General features: G+C 35.1%; 2 protein-coding genes across 2 annotated transcripts; both read right to left on the reverse strand.

The window, feature by feature from the left end:
* Window positions 1–3,636: 3,636 nt before the first annotated feature.
* On the reverse strand, window positions 3,637–4,374 carry LOC131629606 (uncharacterized). Its single transcript, XM_058900395.1, has one exon. The coding sequence runs from the start codon at window positions 4,372–4,374 to the stop codon at window positions 3,637–3,639; it is 738 nt and encodes a 245-aa protein (XP_058756378.1).
* A 4,449-nt stretch (window positions 4,375–8,823) lies between these two features.
* Window positions 8,824–10,644, reverse strand: LOC131629616 (putative high mobility group B protein 11). The gene is made up of 6 exons (XM_058900407.1): window positions 10,479–10,644; window positions 10,214–10,289; window positions 9,961–10,132; window positions 9,719–9,823; window positions 9,412–9,617; window positions 8,824–9,343 (listed from the first exon to the last, which is right to left on the reverse strand). Exons 1-6 carry the CDS (start codon window positions 10,640–10,642, stop codon window positions 9,038–9,040), a joined length of 1,029 nt encoding a protein of 342 aa, XP_058756390.1. The 5' UTR covers window positions 10,643–10,644; the 3' UTR covers window positions 8,824–9,037.
* Window positions 10,645–17,135: the final 6,491 nt, after the last annotated feature.

The raw sequence follows: 17,135 nt of genomic DNA on the forward strand, positions 1-17,135 counted from the left end.
TCACACTTTGTGATTTATAATTATAGTTAAACAGAAAGGTAGGTTAGATTTCTACAAAGAAAATTGGCAACCATGCCAACAAAATTTTGCATTACAGCCCAGGTCTTTTTAAGTTATAGATATGGTTTATATGCATACTCACTTCACTAGGATGCTGCTGTTTCAAAGCTATAAATACACAGCAGCTTAGCTTGGTATGAATCACAAAAAGAGAAAACCAGTTGATGCACAACCACAGGCAATAGCATTGCCTCAAAAACCATAAAAGACTTTCCCAATAACTAGTACAGTTATTTGGGTTCTTCGGTTGCTATCCCGATTAGCAAATCTACGGAATGATAAGCATCCAACTCAAATAAGAAGGGATCTTTGCATGTTTTTTCTGTGAGTTTAGAAGCCAAGTCCACTGCTGCATTGTTCATAAGAGGGTTATTTGCTCGAGGCTGCAAAGTTACAGAGTAGTAGTCACCGCAACACTCATTAGGCTTCTTTTCGTCCTTCTTAAGATCTTGAGTGCTCTTCTGTTTATTATTTCCAGTGATCATTGCTACCTTCTTTTGTTCCTTTATCTTCTCGCTTTCTTCCAAATATGACTACATGAAAAGTATTTAGAACTTAAAAGTGGAAAAGTCCTAGCAAAAACAATTTCATCTATTGTACCCGTTTATCAATGTCTGACAAGTTATTCCATCCATAGACAGCCATGCGCAGGACTGTTTTTCCATCTATATCTAGACGAGAAGCTTTTAATCGCGCACATTCCCTCATGAGGAAAATTTGATATCCACTTCTTCCTATTGGAGTACCTTGTTTTTTCTTCTTTTCTTTGTCCTTTGATGGTGTTTGTAGGAGCACTTCAGGTATTGCTGCATAAGTAACAAACACTTGAGTTGTCCTTGTAGAAGCTATTTTATATTTATTAATTCATTTTCATTGAATCAATGAATTAAGTTTTGGTCTCACAAACATTCTAGATCCTTTTAACCTGTCATTTTGATAGGGTAGTCCTTGGATATCTTTGCATAATCTCTATCATCCATTAATTGGGATAAACAAGTGGTTGAGCTCTGCTTCCTTTTAGCTGAACATTAAAAAATTGAGGGTGTTGAGAAAAAAAAGTAGTATTCAAGGTAAAACCATACATATTCAACTTAGTACCAAAATGCAACAAAACAAGAAACAATGAAACAAAATTGGTCTGTTAGAATTTAGATTAATAAACCTTTGGTGGTGGCAGTTGGAGTTTGCGAAGCAGGAAACCTGCAGAAGTAAAATTTCTCAAATTTGTAAAGAAGATTTGCATAGAGCTTTTTAACTTGAAGACATAACTTTGCATTGTTTCCTTCCAGTTTTAGAGCTGACACAATTTCACCCCATTTCTTTTCTTTATCAACCTGAAAACATTCAACAGAATCAATACATTGAATTTGAACATCTTAGACAAATTCATATGATATACCTGGTGATAACCTCCTCCTTTGGTGACCTCCAAGTAAAACAGGTACAAGTTTATGCATGTTTCTCGGACATTCATACTGTCAAGTAGAATCAAAACATTTCATTGCAAAAATTATATACAATAACATTTAATATTTCATATTTGGCTCAGATCACGTTTCTCTCATTCTTCATACCAAAGGAACAAATAACAACACATTTCAGTTTTCAGCAAACAAACCGACAAATAATTAAAAATACCGAAATAACCCTCCAGAAACACACATGCAAATGCATATTAAAAACAAAATAGGGAAAACAGGAAAATGAGGAGCAGAGTGAAGAAATGAGTTACATGAGAGTGAAACCAGCTGAGTCTAACAAGTCACTGAGTTTGACGTAGAAGGTCTCTAAGTCATCAGGATAAGAGTAGTGTTTCATATCAACATTGGTGAGTTGTGATGGAACCGTCTTCTTCACCGTCTCTTTCTTGCCTTCCATGTTTGAGCTGGAAACTAACTAAACTCAATCAACTATCTTGCCTTTTCTTTCTTGTTTGAGGTGACTGGTTGAAAACTGATACTTGATTACTCTGGGACAGTAGATATGCGCACTTCCCCAGCATTAATGCCACTCTTTTACATTTTTCTTACTCTTTTATTTAATTACGTAAAAATACTAACCAATTCAATAAAATATAGTTTTTATCTATTTATATATAGAGAGAACTATCCCTAAAAATTGAGATTTAATTAATGTCACATTAAAATTCTTATTTAAAATCTTATTTACAAAATAATTTTAAAAATATTAGAGAAACTCTTACTATATCCTTATCTCTTGGGTCTCCTAGGCATCATGAGTGTTTCCAATAATATCCATTTGTTTTCATAGATGTATCTTCGGAAGTACATTTTTTTACATTTGCGTGAAAACCTTCCGTAGATGCATATACGAAACACTTTCATATGCATACCTACAGAATAATCCAAACACAAAAAACCAGGAAATCAACATTGCAAGGGGGATAAAAATAACTTTCATAGAATAAAATCGATATTACATTGATAATTTCAACAACAAATTAAATATTACACTCAATAGTCCGGTGGACGCTTGCACAACTCTAAGATTTGCTCGACCGTTCTTTGCATTATCGCTACGAACTCGAGCGGAGTTTTCTCTTCAAAACTGAAATACGTTCGCCACATCGCCAAAACATTCTCTCGTTTCTTGAGCTCAATGTTATTATAAACGACGTTCTCTTCGTTGTCAAATGAAGGGGAACGATACTCAAGCTTCACAATCTTCCGTTTGTCATTGTAAGGAAGGCGTTAGTGAATTTCGTCAATGATAACGTCGAGCGAGGTGTACTCGTTGAGTTTGAACGTCCGCCCGAGTGTTCTAACTTTGGAGTAGGAGACACTTGCGACATACCAACGGACGTTGTACTCAAATTGAGACATCTTTGTGTTTGTGTGAAATACAACATTAGAAACCCCAAATTTATAGAAAACCTAAGTGAATATGGACCACCCATTTTCTGCCACAAAATGTTCTGTAGATATATCTACAGAAGGAACACGGATATTTTGGTTCCACGGGTATATCTACGAAAAATACCCATAATTTGCAAATTTTGATCCTTCATAGATACATCTACGAAAATTTCCTTGTTAGTTTATTTAGCATAACAAAATTATGATGTAGTCCAAAATATAAAAAAAAACATAAACACCAAACTAAACTTTCTATTAGAATTTATAATTGACAAAAAAATGATTATATTGCAATGTTTAAGAATGCATACATTACACTTTGAAACTACAAAACGCATCAAAAGAACTATTATCGGCTAAATCTATTGGTGGTTCCAATTTTGACTTTTCCTTATTCGTTTCCTTCTCGATGTTGTTTAATCTTTCGAATTCGTGCATCCTATCAACAAAAAGATCTGGTCACGTCTCGGCATCTTCAGAATGGTGAAGCGCTCATTCCAGCGACGTAGGTGGTATGAGGCATCCCAGTTTCAAGTAAACTTTCACAAAGTGACTCGTTTTTGAAAGCCATCAAATACACATGATGCGATCATTTGGATTTGTAGCCGGTGTGGTGCGGAGTGGGAAAAAGGTTTCCGAAAAACCATAATGTGTCAAGTCAATGCACACTGTATCATACGCGCATGTAATTAATAAGATGTCACATTTCTGGGAATCTCATCCATTTTGATATCGACGCGTAAGCACCCAACCTAGGAACAAGAGCTTCGTTAATTGCTTCAAATTTAACTTCCCCTCCATATAACCGTGTGTACGATTCTTTATGCGTCTTCAACTCTTTGATAAGTTGATGACGAAAAAGCGTATGGCTATCTTCTCTATTTCCAAGCAACGCCGAGATGGTACGGTAACCGCAATTATCGTCCCCCACAATATTGACGATCCGCTTAATGTAAGGAAGCATAACAACTGGCATCTCGTTGATGAATGAAATTTTTGGCGGAATAGGCATCTCTTCGATGATTGGAATTTTCGGTGGAATAGGTGTCGGAGGCGGTTTGCTTATGCGAGCTCCCTTGTTTGAACTTGTTTGAGATTTTTGAGATTTTGGAGACAGTGAGTCGGGAAAAAGTTTATCGACGTGCTCACCATACGAAGGAGCCCGTGTAGTTGAGTTGTCATTCGGTGTAGGCTTCAATTTCTTTGGAGCACCCTTTGTCTTTACCGGTTGAGAAGGCAGTTTCATGTCAATTGTTTTGGGATACTCAATCTTCCGCAATTGTTCTTCGATGTGTAATTTCAGGTTGTCATCGGCCTTCGAAAACCTCTCTTTTATCGCTTCCAATTCGGAAGTAATAGAGATATTCGGTTTTTCTCCTTCGATGCAACCATCATCATCAAAACTAAGTCTTTTCCAATGAGGGATAACTTCGTCCATTCTTATTGGCTCACCTAGTTTCACCTTTTTAGCAATAACACAATCACACGGGAGACCATACGTTCTAGTAATAGTGAAACCACACTTTGCGATATCGGAACCGACAGTTTCACCTCGTGAAAAATATAGTTCAACCCGACCCGAGACATATTACCGATCAATTGAGAATAAATAATATTGTCCCTAAATCGATGTTCCAACACCGTAATGCTTCGACCAAATATGGTTTGTATCTCATTGTGTTGGTTATTAATCATGAGATTGACAATGTCACATTCTCAACACAAGTCATCATTGCTATTAGCCAACCAATTTTTCAAACTAGCATATGCTGACTCAACTCTGTTTGTGGTTGTATTCCCAAGGTGTCAGACATTATTAGTCCACGCACACACAAACTTCTCCTTCACCTTATTAAGAATGATGCTTTTAACATAACTCAATAAACCAAGATACTTTTCACAGACTTTCAGAAATTGAATGACGGAATCGGAATATAATTCTTTTGTCGAAGAATTTACAATACGACTCCATGCATCCATTATTTGTTCAACAATCACATCGGGCTTCACCGATTTCCCACCTTCGATCTTTACTTGTTTCGTCTCTACCGCAGGTTTAACTTTACTTCTCATGTTATGTGATATCGACAAAGTAATGCATTAGAAGAAGGAAATACCTTTGTCACTGCATTCATCAACATGGTATCTCAATCCGTAACAATCGTCTTAGGCATCTTGGCTTGTTCCTTCAAAAGTGACTGACACACCCCTATCACCCACCTAAAATTATCCTCTTTTTCACACTCCCAATAAGCGAAACCAATGGCGTATGTATTCTTGGTGGATGTAACACCTACCATCTCAAATAACATAAGTTTATACTTGTTGGTCTTGTAGGTAGAATCGAGAAGGAGCACTGTCGGGAACGTGTTGAACAACTTTATCGAATATTGATGGGTCCAAAAAATATCTCGGATCGTAACCCCATCGTCGCAAGTTCTGTACTGCGACACGTATTTGTTATCATCCAACAATTTCAACAGTCGTTGCATCTCAGTTCTATCTCCCCTAACCGCCTTATTATTGTGGTATCAGATGTTATACAGTTGTCTTATATTTGTTATCCTCCAAAAATTTCAACAGTTGTTGCATCTCACTTCTATCTCCCCTAACCGCCTTATTATTGCGGTATCAGATGTTATACACATGCCTTATATATATTTGATACGTTATCGGGTTCCTTCTGTTTCAATGTGGCAAGTATATTTTTCGATTGGACAAGATTCAAGGACATGTCACTAATATATGTCTTCTCTTCCGTATTGAGCTGACATACACTAGGATGACCTTGTAATTTTGCGTACAAGTCATGGTTATGCAAGCCACAAACAGCGCCGGCCCAATCTATCCGAAGGCCCTGTTTTAATTTAATAAATAGGCCTAAATTTTAAAAAAAAAAATAATTTTAATAATTAAAAAAACTAAAATAAAATTATATTAATTAAATGAAGCACCAAAATCAATTATTTTTAATTTTATTTTATTGTTTTTGATATTTTGCATTTCAATATCTAGAAAATTCCTATTATCATTAAGATTGTAAGATTGTAGCAAAGCAATAATTTTAATAAACGGTGAACACAAATGACAACTACTTTTTCATAGTTGAAGCTTTTAAGATAAAATTAACAAATTTCTCTTTATTTGTAACATTTTATAAATTATTATAAACTATTGAAATTATTGAATGACTCACACAAACATAAACAAAAAAGACATATTCCAGCACAATAATAAGAACAGCAATGATATTTTTATTATATTAATCATCCTTAGTTCCTTACACTTGTGTTTAAGTCTTTATTCGTTTGACAGCTACCTACTATTGTACTCTTCAATTATTATTTAATATAAACTAATCTCATTTTTTTCACTCTTTCTTTGACACTACCCATTCTACTCCACCTCTTCTTTTCTTATCTCTTCTTTGATAACTATCTCAGCCCAACTATTCTTTTCTTTTATCAGTGAAATTAACACACAACCAATTTACTTTTCTTTCTCTATCTCTCACACATAAGTTTTAAGAGTTCTAAGTTCTTACAATCCAAAAATAAAAACCACATCCACAAACAACAAAAGAAACACAGAAAAAAGAAAACATAGAGCCATAGAAAAAAGAAACACATAAAACTTTCATTATTCTTACAATTTTGTTTAATCCATCACATTTCTAACAATATTCTTTCCTTAATTTTATCTTATTTTTTACAAAATTGAAAACAATCAAAACATTCACAGAAGATAAATAGTTTTGATTTGAATTAACTTACTAATTGCACTACACCGCCGTATCGTCATCGTACTGTCAACCTTCGCCATTTTGTTTGTGATTTCTAGCTTTGCCGTCAATTCATTTGGCGTTTTGTTTGGAATGAGGAAAAATAACTTTTTTTTTAAGTTTGATTTTAATCATATTTAACAACAAAAAAAAAATGGGCCCCCAAAAATTTGAGGCCCAGAGCTATTGAGCCTGCTGCGCCTGTGAAAGGCCGGCCCTGGCCACAAATAACACTAAATTCTTGCTAGTGAACATGTAACCACGAATTTTAAATGGACACTCGAATTTTCTAGTACCCGTGTCGTCTCTTTTAAACTTCCTTAGAGGATGATGGTATTTCCCGCTTCTTTCACACAACATTGTTACGAACATGTTTCTTCTTGCCGTACCATTATCCAATCTTCTTATTACCACACCAAAATCAAGGTTAGTTGCATTCCTACGAATCCATGTGAGCATGCTATCACGATCATCAAACTCTTTCTTGTTATTAAAGTCATCACCGATATCGACTACCTTTACGACTACCTCTTCTACCTTCGATGAAACATAGACTGAAGAAACTAATTCTCTTGAGATATTATCGGGGTGCACCATACCTATTTGTAAACAATAACACAAATATCATAGAATCACAAGACTGTTGGAAAAAACAGCACATATACGTTTCGTAGATGCACATTCGGAACATGTTCATCTTCCACACGTTTCATAGATGTACCTACGAAAGCAGCGTTACTTTATTTGACAAAAAATTGATGCATAATATGAACAATAAAATGGACAAAGATGATTATTTACCTAAAATTCAGTCTTCTCTTGCTCCTTTTAATTTGTTGCACCAAAAAGTTGGAGTTTTGGAGTGAAAAATGATATTGATGATGTAGGATTTTTAGATTGTGGAGAGGTGAGTGTTGGAGAAGAAATGTAACAATGGGGGAATATTGATGATCTACGAAACATTCTGACGCTAAGCTTTTCGTAGATGTACTTACGGAATATTTCCTGAACTGAATTAATTTTTCATTTTCCCCAATGTTCACTAGTTTAAAATACTTACGTAGATGCACACACAGAAAAATTCAACTCTTTGTCAAAAAAGTGTGTTTTCGAATGTGCATCTACAGAAGCAGAGAGCATATTTAAAATTTCGGCAGGTGTGGGTGTAATGGTGTGTGGGTGTAATGAAATATTCTGAAATATTATTCAATACTATAATATTATCTAATAAATATCACAACTCTCCAAAATTCTCAATAAAAAAAGAATTAATTAAAAGATAAAGAGTGTGGAATTGTAATTTTAATCTAGAAGGTGTTATTTAAGTTATTCCTCATATGAGTGACTAACTAAGTTGGTTAAATTTAAGGCTCTTTAAGTTCAGCTCTTTGAGTCCAACCAGTGACTATGTACACAAGAACAGGGGCGGAGCTATAGCCCAGCGAGCCCGGGCACGCGCCCGGGCTCTACCCCTCCTTTCGTTGTATTCTTCATACCTAATAGTTGGTTTTTTAGACAACACTAGGGGCAAAATTATTAATTTTTAGACAAAATTAATAAAAATAGAGTAAAATTTTTGGACAAAATTAAGGGCAAAATTTTTATACAAAATTAAGGGTAAAATTAGTAGAAACAGAGTGTAAAATTAGTAAAAACAAGGTATAAAATTTTTGCCCGGACTCCCTCCAATTTCTGACTCCGCCACTAGGTGAGTGTGAAATGCAATGCAGACAAATAAATTTTGCTTTCTTTCTTTTTCTTTTATGTGCGTGTATAGATCTAACAAGTGGTATCTAGATGCTCAAGCTTTTGGATTTTTAAGTGTTCAAACTTTTGCATCCATTCTGCTAGTAAACATAACAAATTTTTTTTAGATATTAGGCTGATTCTACAACTTTTGCTACACTTGCTTTATTACTGATGCATCTCCTCTCCTCTGCTCTATTTTTTTTTTTTTTGTCTAATTAAGTTACTCTTTCTTATTAGTATAATTTTCTAAGGTTCATCTCACAATATGTTTTTTAGTTACAGTCATAAAGGTAGAACTCTATATACAAAATTGTTAACCAAGCCAACAAAGTTTAGCATTACAAGACAAGCCTCCATAAGTTATATATAAGGTTCATATATACATACTTCCCTAGTGCAAACATTGCTATCTATTCATCAAACTTGGTTGCTGCTGTTTCAAAACTATAAATACACGGCAGCTTAGCTTGGTTTGAGTCACAAAAAGGGAAAACCAGTTGATGCACAGCCACAGGCAATAGCTTAGCATTGCCTCAAAAACCAAAAAAGACTTGCCCAGTAACTAGTACAGTTATTTTGGTTCTCCGATTGCTAACCCGGTTAGCAAATCTACCGAACGATAAGCATCCAAATCAAATGGGAAGAAGGGATCCTTGGATGTTTTTTCTGTCATTTTATAAGCCAAATCCACTGCTGCATTGTTCACAAGAGGGTTATTTGCTTGAGGTTGCAAAGTTACACAGTAGTAGTCACCACAACACAGATTAGCCTTCTTTTCATCCTTGTTAAGATCTAGAGTGCTCTTCTGTTTATTACTTTCAGTCATCATTGCTTCCTTCTTTTGTTCCTTCATCTTCTTGCTTTCCTCCACATATGGCTACATGAAAAAGTATTTAGAGCTTAGAAGTGGAAAATTCCTAGCAAAAACAATTTCATCTATTGTACCTGTTTATCAATGTCTGACAACTTATTCCATTCTTCCACCGCCACGCGCAGGATATCCTTGCCATCTATGTCCTGACCAGAAGCTTTTAATCGCGCACATTCCTGCTTGAGGAAAATTTGATAACCACTTCGTCCCGTTGGACAGCCTCGCTTTTTCTTCTTTTCTTTGTCCTTAGATGGTGTCTGTAGGAGCACTTCAGGTATTGCTGCATAAGTAACAAACATGTATTGGGAGCTTAGTAAATTCAGTCACCAAATACAAACACTTGAGTGTGATCATTTTCATTCGCATTAACATTCTTATAACCTGTCACATTGATAGGGCAATCCTTGGATATCTCTGCCGCTGTCGGATAATCTCCATCATCCATTAATTGGGATAAACTTGATGCTGATTCCTGCTTCCTTTTAGCTGAACCTTACAAAAATTGACAGTGTTGATAAAATAAAGTAGTATTCAAGGTTAAACTACACATATTCAACTTAGTACCAAAATGCAACAAAAACATCATACAATGAAACAAGCACAAATGAGTGTCTTAGATTAACCTTTGGTGCTGCCTGTTGCAGTTTGAGACGCAGGGAACCTGTAGAAGTAAAGTTTCTCAAATTTGTAGAGAAGCTTTCCGTAGAGCTTTTGAACCTGAGTACATAACCTTGCATTGTTTCCTTCCAGTTTTAGTGCTGAAACAATTTCACCCCATTTCTTTTCCTTACGAACCTAGAAGCATTCAAGAGACAAATTTTCATATAATATATACACGTGTTACATATGAATAGATACATAAAAACAGACAAGTACCTGGTGATAACCTCCTCTTTTGGTGACCTCCGAGTAAAACCGATACAAGTCTATGCATGTTTTTCGGACATTCATACTGTTAAGTAAAATCAAAACATTTCATTAAAAAAAATATAGTAGACTTTGAATGCATGCAATTTTTGAGCAACCAAGCCGAACAATAACAAATACCGAAAATAACCCTCCACAAACACATGCAAATGAAGATAAGAAAAAAAGAGAGGGTAAAACAGAAAATGAGAAGCAGGCTGAAGAAATGAGTTACATGAGATTGTATCCAGAAGAGTCCAACAAGTCAGTGAGTTTGACGTAGAAGATCTCTAAGTCATTTGGAGAAGAGTACTGTTTCACATCAACATTGGTGAGTTGGATATCTGGTTCTGGTTGTGATGACACCATCGTCTTCACCTCTTCCTTGTCTTCTTCCATGTTTGAGCTATAGGAACCAACTAAACTCACTTGCTATGTATATGGACTTGTTGAAAAGGAGAGGTTTATGTTAAGTATATGGAGTTTGTTACAATGGAAAATCGACACTTGATTTCTTTCCTGTATGACAGCTATGTTCACGTCCCCAGCATACGTGCCACTCGGCTGTTTTCTCTTCTTTTATTTATATTTACTGTGTAAGAAAATACTAAACAATATAACAATTTATAAGTTATTAATTTACACTCTTATATAATGCATGCAATTTCAGTCCTATTATTTCAGTTTTGTTATTTTCTAAAATTTTAAAAACTGTTTAGTTACCCTTTAATTTTTAAATTTTTGAATAATTTTTTTAATATATGTTTAGAATACTATAAAATATTTATTTACTAAGTTTTAGAATTTTTTAAAACGAGAAAAATTAAATATGCATTTTTCAAATTTCAAAAAATAATGATAAAAGTAATAAAAATCTCAACTTAGAAATTAAATTTTGAGTTTCTTTTTTTTTTTCAGGAACTTTTTAAAATATTATGAACATGTCTGCAAAATAATCATTATAAAATACACAATAGTTTGACAGTAGGGACTGAAACTAGGTGCATAATAATTTTATAAGGACCATTCATTGAAGAAAATTTTTATAGGAACTAAAAATGCAGGGTCGCATATTTATAGGGACTAAAAACATATTTAACCCTAAAAAAAATACTTTTGATTTAGATATAAAACTAAAAAGCTTTCTCGACCTTCACAAGCTCATTTGAACTGCACAACTCCTCTTCACCCCCAATTCTACGTTTCACAACCTTTTTTTAGGTATGGATTTCTCTTTTTCTTGCTTTTTTTTCTCAAAAAATGTTCGAAATATGGCTTAAGTTAGCTTATGGTCATAGGTTTTGAGAAAACTAGTCGTCTCTTTTGACGATTTACGACGGTGGTGGTGATTTCTTTTTGTACTGCTTTCTCAAGAAAAAAAGTACAATTGCTACCCCTTTGTCGTGTCCAAGAATGTCGAAGATATTGGATCTCAGTACACTTCTGACGAACAGAACTTCCATTTCCAATCAGAAACAGAGGATTCCTCTTCAGAGATGAAGACATTGTTATTCTAGATGCATGTTCGCTGTCAGAGAGGATGACCACGCCCGTCTCCTCTGACCATCCTTCTCATTACTTTTATTTCTACCTCCCTTTTATCAAGGACGTGAGGGTTATTTTCCTCATTTCTTCTTTTTTCATGGAGGTTTTAAAGGTTTTCAACATTGTAAACTCCTAATTATTCCCAAACATTTGGGGTTTTATCTGGGCCTTTGAGATGGTTTGTGAGGATCTGGATGATACTCCTATTGTATGAGTCATTTTCACTTTTTACACCACTTGACTGAAGAAAGATACATGAGTGTCTTTAGGGGGTATGTTGGGGAAGGGCTTTTTTGCACCCTCTTCAATCACTGCAATGTTGGAAGAACAAGTTCGCCCGTGTGAGGGACCAAAAGGATTATCTTAGGGTGTTGTGGGATGATAACACCCCCCTCTTTCCTCTATCTTGGATGAACGATCTTGTGACGTTCAAGAGTTATGACAAGGAGTACATTATCCTCGAGGAGGCAAGGATCCTTTGCCTTATGTTGAAATTTGAACGTATGGACTCATGCAGTAATTAAATTATGGGGTTGGACGGCGGTAAACACCTCTTCACTTATTTAATTAATTTCATATACTTTATTTTTGCTTTGCATGTTTTATAGACAGTATATATGGTATTTGTGCATTGTTTTGTAGATCAGATGGTGAAGATCACTTCTGAGGAGAAAAGAAAAAGATGGGAAGGATTCAGGTTGTTCGTTCAGACACTAATATCCCCCAGAGTCACCCAGAGGTTTTAATTGTCAAAGGGGAGAAAAACGTCAGTTGAGAACCTAGGTCTAAACTCGCCTAATATGAAGGATCGAAGGTTCCATGGTTCTTCCCTCGGTGTAGGTGTCGCCTCGCCCACATCTGGGAAGGCGAGCACTCAAGCTCCACCTGAAGGTAAGCATCCCCGCCTCCTTCTACTTTGTGGAATGATGTCAGTTTCGACACTCTTCAATTCAAGAGCTATCACCTACCTTTCTCGAAGGAGTTCCCTGGTGATTACCAGACTCTCCAATCTAAATTGATTCTAGCAGTAGTAAGTATGGAGGATAAACTTTTGTTGAGGGAGCATATGCTGGAAGATGTCTATCGGGAAAGGCGAGATAAGCGTGGGAAGGAGATGTAGGAAAAGCTCCATAAGCATATGGACGCCTACAATGAGAGCCAGAGGCCACTAAAGGCCCTACAAAAGACAAGGAGTCCCGAGAGAAGAAATTGGCAGATGTGAAGTGCTACTACAAATAACGCATCTAACATCAGACACGAAATGTGTTTTACCTCGACATTGGAAACGAGGTAAACAAGGTCGTCATAAAAAGTAAAGAATTATCACCTTGGTGTTTAAAACACCAAGGTCTAATTTTATTAGCGCATGGGTTCGAACCCCGGCTTCCGCACTTTTATTATTTACAAAATCTCACGCCTTTTTTTATCTCAGTTTATTAAGAAAGTTGAGGGGTTATTAGTTTTTCTTGTAAGAAAACTCGTTACATTATTTATATAGAACATTAATAAAATAATTTATTTCAAACTACAATGTTTATCCAAAATATTATATTTTTGACACAAAAAAAATATAATTGTCCATGAAGATCATATGTTGGATCTTCAATCTCTTGATATTCTCCAAACAAAAAAAAAGGGTATTCTCTATGGCTTTTGTTTGTATTTGTTGCTGATATGAATAAAAAAAGGGTTAGACAACAAAAGGGTTAGATATATAAATAAATAAAAAATCTGCTCAAATAAATACTTACGAACACAAACCTTAAACCCAAATAATGTCATACTCTTGCAATATATCGTAGAGAACTATTCGTGGCAAACATTCTTGCAAACTTTAAACTATTTATGATATTGGATCTTCAAATCCTTGATGAATCTGAGGAACAAATAAAGGGTTGGATGAATAAATGCTTTTCTCTTAAAGACTATTGCAAATCTTAAAGTGGAGGATAGTTTCAGGGGCTTTATGATGTTTCAGAATGCATTTATAATGTAAGTTATTTATGTTTCACGTGGATCACTAATGGTAATCTTGAGCGTTAATAGTCATGAAATGGACGACAAGGATTTGATTAAGGATGGGTTAGAACATTTATTTACAAATTAAAAATACAATTAAAATAGAGGTTCTAATGTTCCTCGGTTTTTGGAAAACCGACGGGTTACAACATTTATTTACAAATAAAAGTACAATTAAAAAAGGGGTTTCGATGTTCCCTCAGTTTTTTGTAAAACTGGCGGGTTTGAACATTTACTTACAAATAAAAATAAATTTAAAAGAGAGGTTAGAACATTGACGTGGCGTGCATGGATTGGAATCATATCACTAGAATAGCAATGATCACCTATATTCAAGTCGTAACGTCTCTTTTGGATTATCAAAGAGGCTTTTGAGCTATTTAAATGTCTCATTGTGTCTCTAAACATTGTTTCAAATTCTTTTCCTCAACGTCTCATTACCAACTGTTTGTTTCTTGTTTCTTTGTTTCAAAGTCCTATTGGTTCAAAAATGGATGCAAATCTTTTGTTCGTTATCAATGAAAAATATGTAGATTTTAATGATTTCAATGTTTTTGAACTAATGAAAGTTGTTAACAAATAGAGGTTGAATGGTTACTTTCACATTCTTCATGGCCCCATATACACTAATCTCATTAAAGAGTTCTGGATGAATGCCCCTATTGGGTCAGCTAGTCATGATGAAGCCATCCAATTATATGTCGATGACTCTCATTTCTTCATTACTCCATCATTGATTGTTATGGCAATCAGCAGTCAAGAGACAGGTAGTTGTGTTGAACACTATGAACATAACAATGTCTACTCAACCCAACTTCACATAATTTATGCCAAATAAAATAAGCTTTTTAGTCCTGCTTCTCTATTCCCTATTGCAAAATTTTGGTTTATACTTCTAGTGGCAAATCTCCGCCCAAGAGAGAAAGATCTGGAAACGCCTACTTGGTATGACAAGCATCTCTTGTTATTCCTCACTTACAACATGAGAGTTAATCTTCCTCTTACCATTTTCAACTTCTTGAAGGAAATGATAAATATTTCTCGGAAGGAAACGACTTTCCTCATACCTTATGGAAAAGTTCTTTTTGAACTTTTCCATAAGTTAGGGATAGTTAAGGGTAAGGTTGAAGTTGAGTGGACTGAGAAGTTTGAATTTCTTGAGTAGTTTTATTTATTGAGTTGTTTTTTTATTATTATCAATGAAATATTTCTTTTTTCTATTATTGCATATTCTTGTTTATTGATAACAAATTTTTAAAAGCGGAAACTCCATTTGAAGCGAGGTTCTTATAGCTATATTACCTCAGTTCTCAAAAAACTGAGATAATAGGTTTATAATTTTTTAGGGATAAATAAAGGCGGTAACTTATAGCGGTGTTATATCGGTTTTTTATAACACCGGCGTAACATGTTGTTTATCTTATTAAAAAATAAAACATTGCGCTCCTAGGATATATCCTCTCGGTGCTTAGCATATTAGAGATGAAAACTTCGTCATAAAAAGTGTTATTAGTTGTAGTGAAGTCCAAATCTAAGGAGATCATTGCTAAGGACAAGTCCTTGCAGAAGTTCTACGACACTGTTGTCATACCCCAAATTTGTCCTACCCTTTAAATTCTAACTGGCTTTAGCTTCGCATTTCATCTGCATACTATCCATTAGGTCATTAACATAATTCATGCATCATTAACCAATAATTTGACATGGGATCAAGGGTTTCTAGTGTTAAGGTCCCTCTATGGCTTCGAGATTCCTACTTCAGATAAGCTTGTGTCAAGCGGTTCTTATGTATGCACTATAACGTGTATTAAGGTTGATTCATGGATTTATTCTTCACCAAGTCACAAGGTGTGCATCATTCAAGGTTTCGACTGAATACCATTGAGATGGGGTTTGTCGTTCGTGGTGTTTGAGTTTGTTAAGATTCATTTGTGGAGGTTAATTGGATTTTGTGTCAAGATGATTATTTGTGCTTCAATTCCTATCTTCTTCAAGGATTCCCCATGCTTCAAGGCTTATCTTTTAAGGATTTCTCAAGTAAAAGCTTTAGCAAGAAAGCTAATAGGTTGATCTCATCAAGAAGTGAGGATGGATTTGGATTCAATATGGTGAAACATTCGTTCAGATGCTATGAGTTCAATATTTCTAAATGGGTGAGAAATGTGATTCAAGTTTGTGGGTTAGGGTTCTCTTTTGATATCGAGGATCTCAAGTGCATGTTTATTCATCACTCAAGAGTGATTCAAAGGAATTTGCACATATGAGTTATTTTGAGTTCAAAGCTGTTAATTCAAATCCATTCAAAATTTAAATTCAAGAATCTACACATTTGTTCTATCTCAATTATCATTTACCATACAGAAGTTCAAACCTTCCACACCACTTCGATTCAAACCGAATCCACCCTAACAGTTGAGTTCTAAATCAAAGTTGCAAGAAAAAGGGAGCCATTACAAGGAAAAATGATTAAAACTTTTTTTGAAGTTACAAAAGCTACAAAAGAAAAGCCTATTCCTAAAAAGCTTCAGCATATGTCTTCAAAGCTTCTTCAACATTTCTTCATGCCAACATACAATCAAACTTGCAACCCTCGCTTCGACAAAGCCGAACCGCAGCTGAACTGTAAACTCTGCAGCAACAAAAACCAGCTTCAAATCAAACCTGCACCATAAAAATAGAACATAGATTCACAACCAGAAAAGTCTGCTCACTTAGGCATAAGTATTCACTAACCTACCAATTAACTCATCAACAATCAAAATTGCTGCCTACAGCTTCCAGTTAACACTACTAAACCATTTCCATTTAAACTAGTTCAAAATCCATTCATGTCAGTTCAGCTTATACCATTCACAACACTGCCTAAATTTCAGAACATACATTAAAACACACATTCATCCATTCCATACATGTCTAAAATCACCAAACCAAAATAAACCAATACACTCATGCTCACACAGTTGGTCAAAGAGAAAATATCTAACAGTTTCTAACACTTCCAATTTTTAACGCACGGTTCAGAATTCTACACCAGACTTGCTGCAACGTACCTATCGTGTCAGTGAACCTGCTGCCATCTTGAGCCAAGCTTTAGTCCAAAAACCGACTTGCTGCGACCCCGCGAAACCTACAAAAAACAAACATCAGCTCACATTAACAACCCTGCACACATCAGCACCACATTAAGAAAACCAAAACAGCCCTGTACAAAAAAGAGAAACAGAAGCATTCCATTCATACATAAAACCAAAACAGTCCACACACAGAAAACCAATTCACAATTACTCATCATACAGTTCACATCAAGAAGCCCAATGCATAGATCAAA

This window comes from Vicia villosa, unplaced genomic scaffold (assembly GCF_029867415.1).
Source record: "Vicia villosa cultivar HV-30 ecotype Madison, WI unplaced genomic scaffold, Vvil1.0 ctg.000585F_1_1, whole genome shotgun sequence".
NCBI classification, from domain to species: Eukaryota; Viridiplantae; Streptophyta; class Magnoliopsida; order Fabales; family Fabaceae; genus Vicia; species Vicia villosa.

Coding starts and splice junctions, on each gene's coding strand:
- LOC131629606 (XM_058900395.1), bottom strand. CDS start 4,374: ATGGACGAAGTTATCCCTCATTGGAAAAGACTTAGTTTTGATGATGAT.
- LOC131629616 (XM_058900407.1), bottom strand. CDS start 10,642: ATGGAAGAAGACAAGGAAGAGGTGAAGACGATGGTGTCATCACAACCA. Junction 9,824..9,960: donor TGCAACAGGCAGCACCAAAG/GTTAATCTAAGA, acceptor TGTAAGGTTCAG/CTAAAAGGAAGCAGGAATCA. Junction 9,618..9,718: donor TTGCCCTATCAATGTGACAG/GTTATAAGAATG, acceptor TTACTTATGCAG/CAATACCTGAAGTGCTCCTA.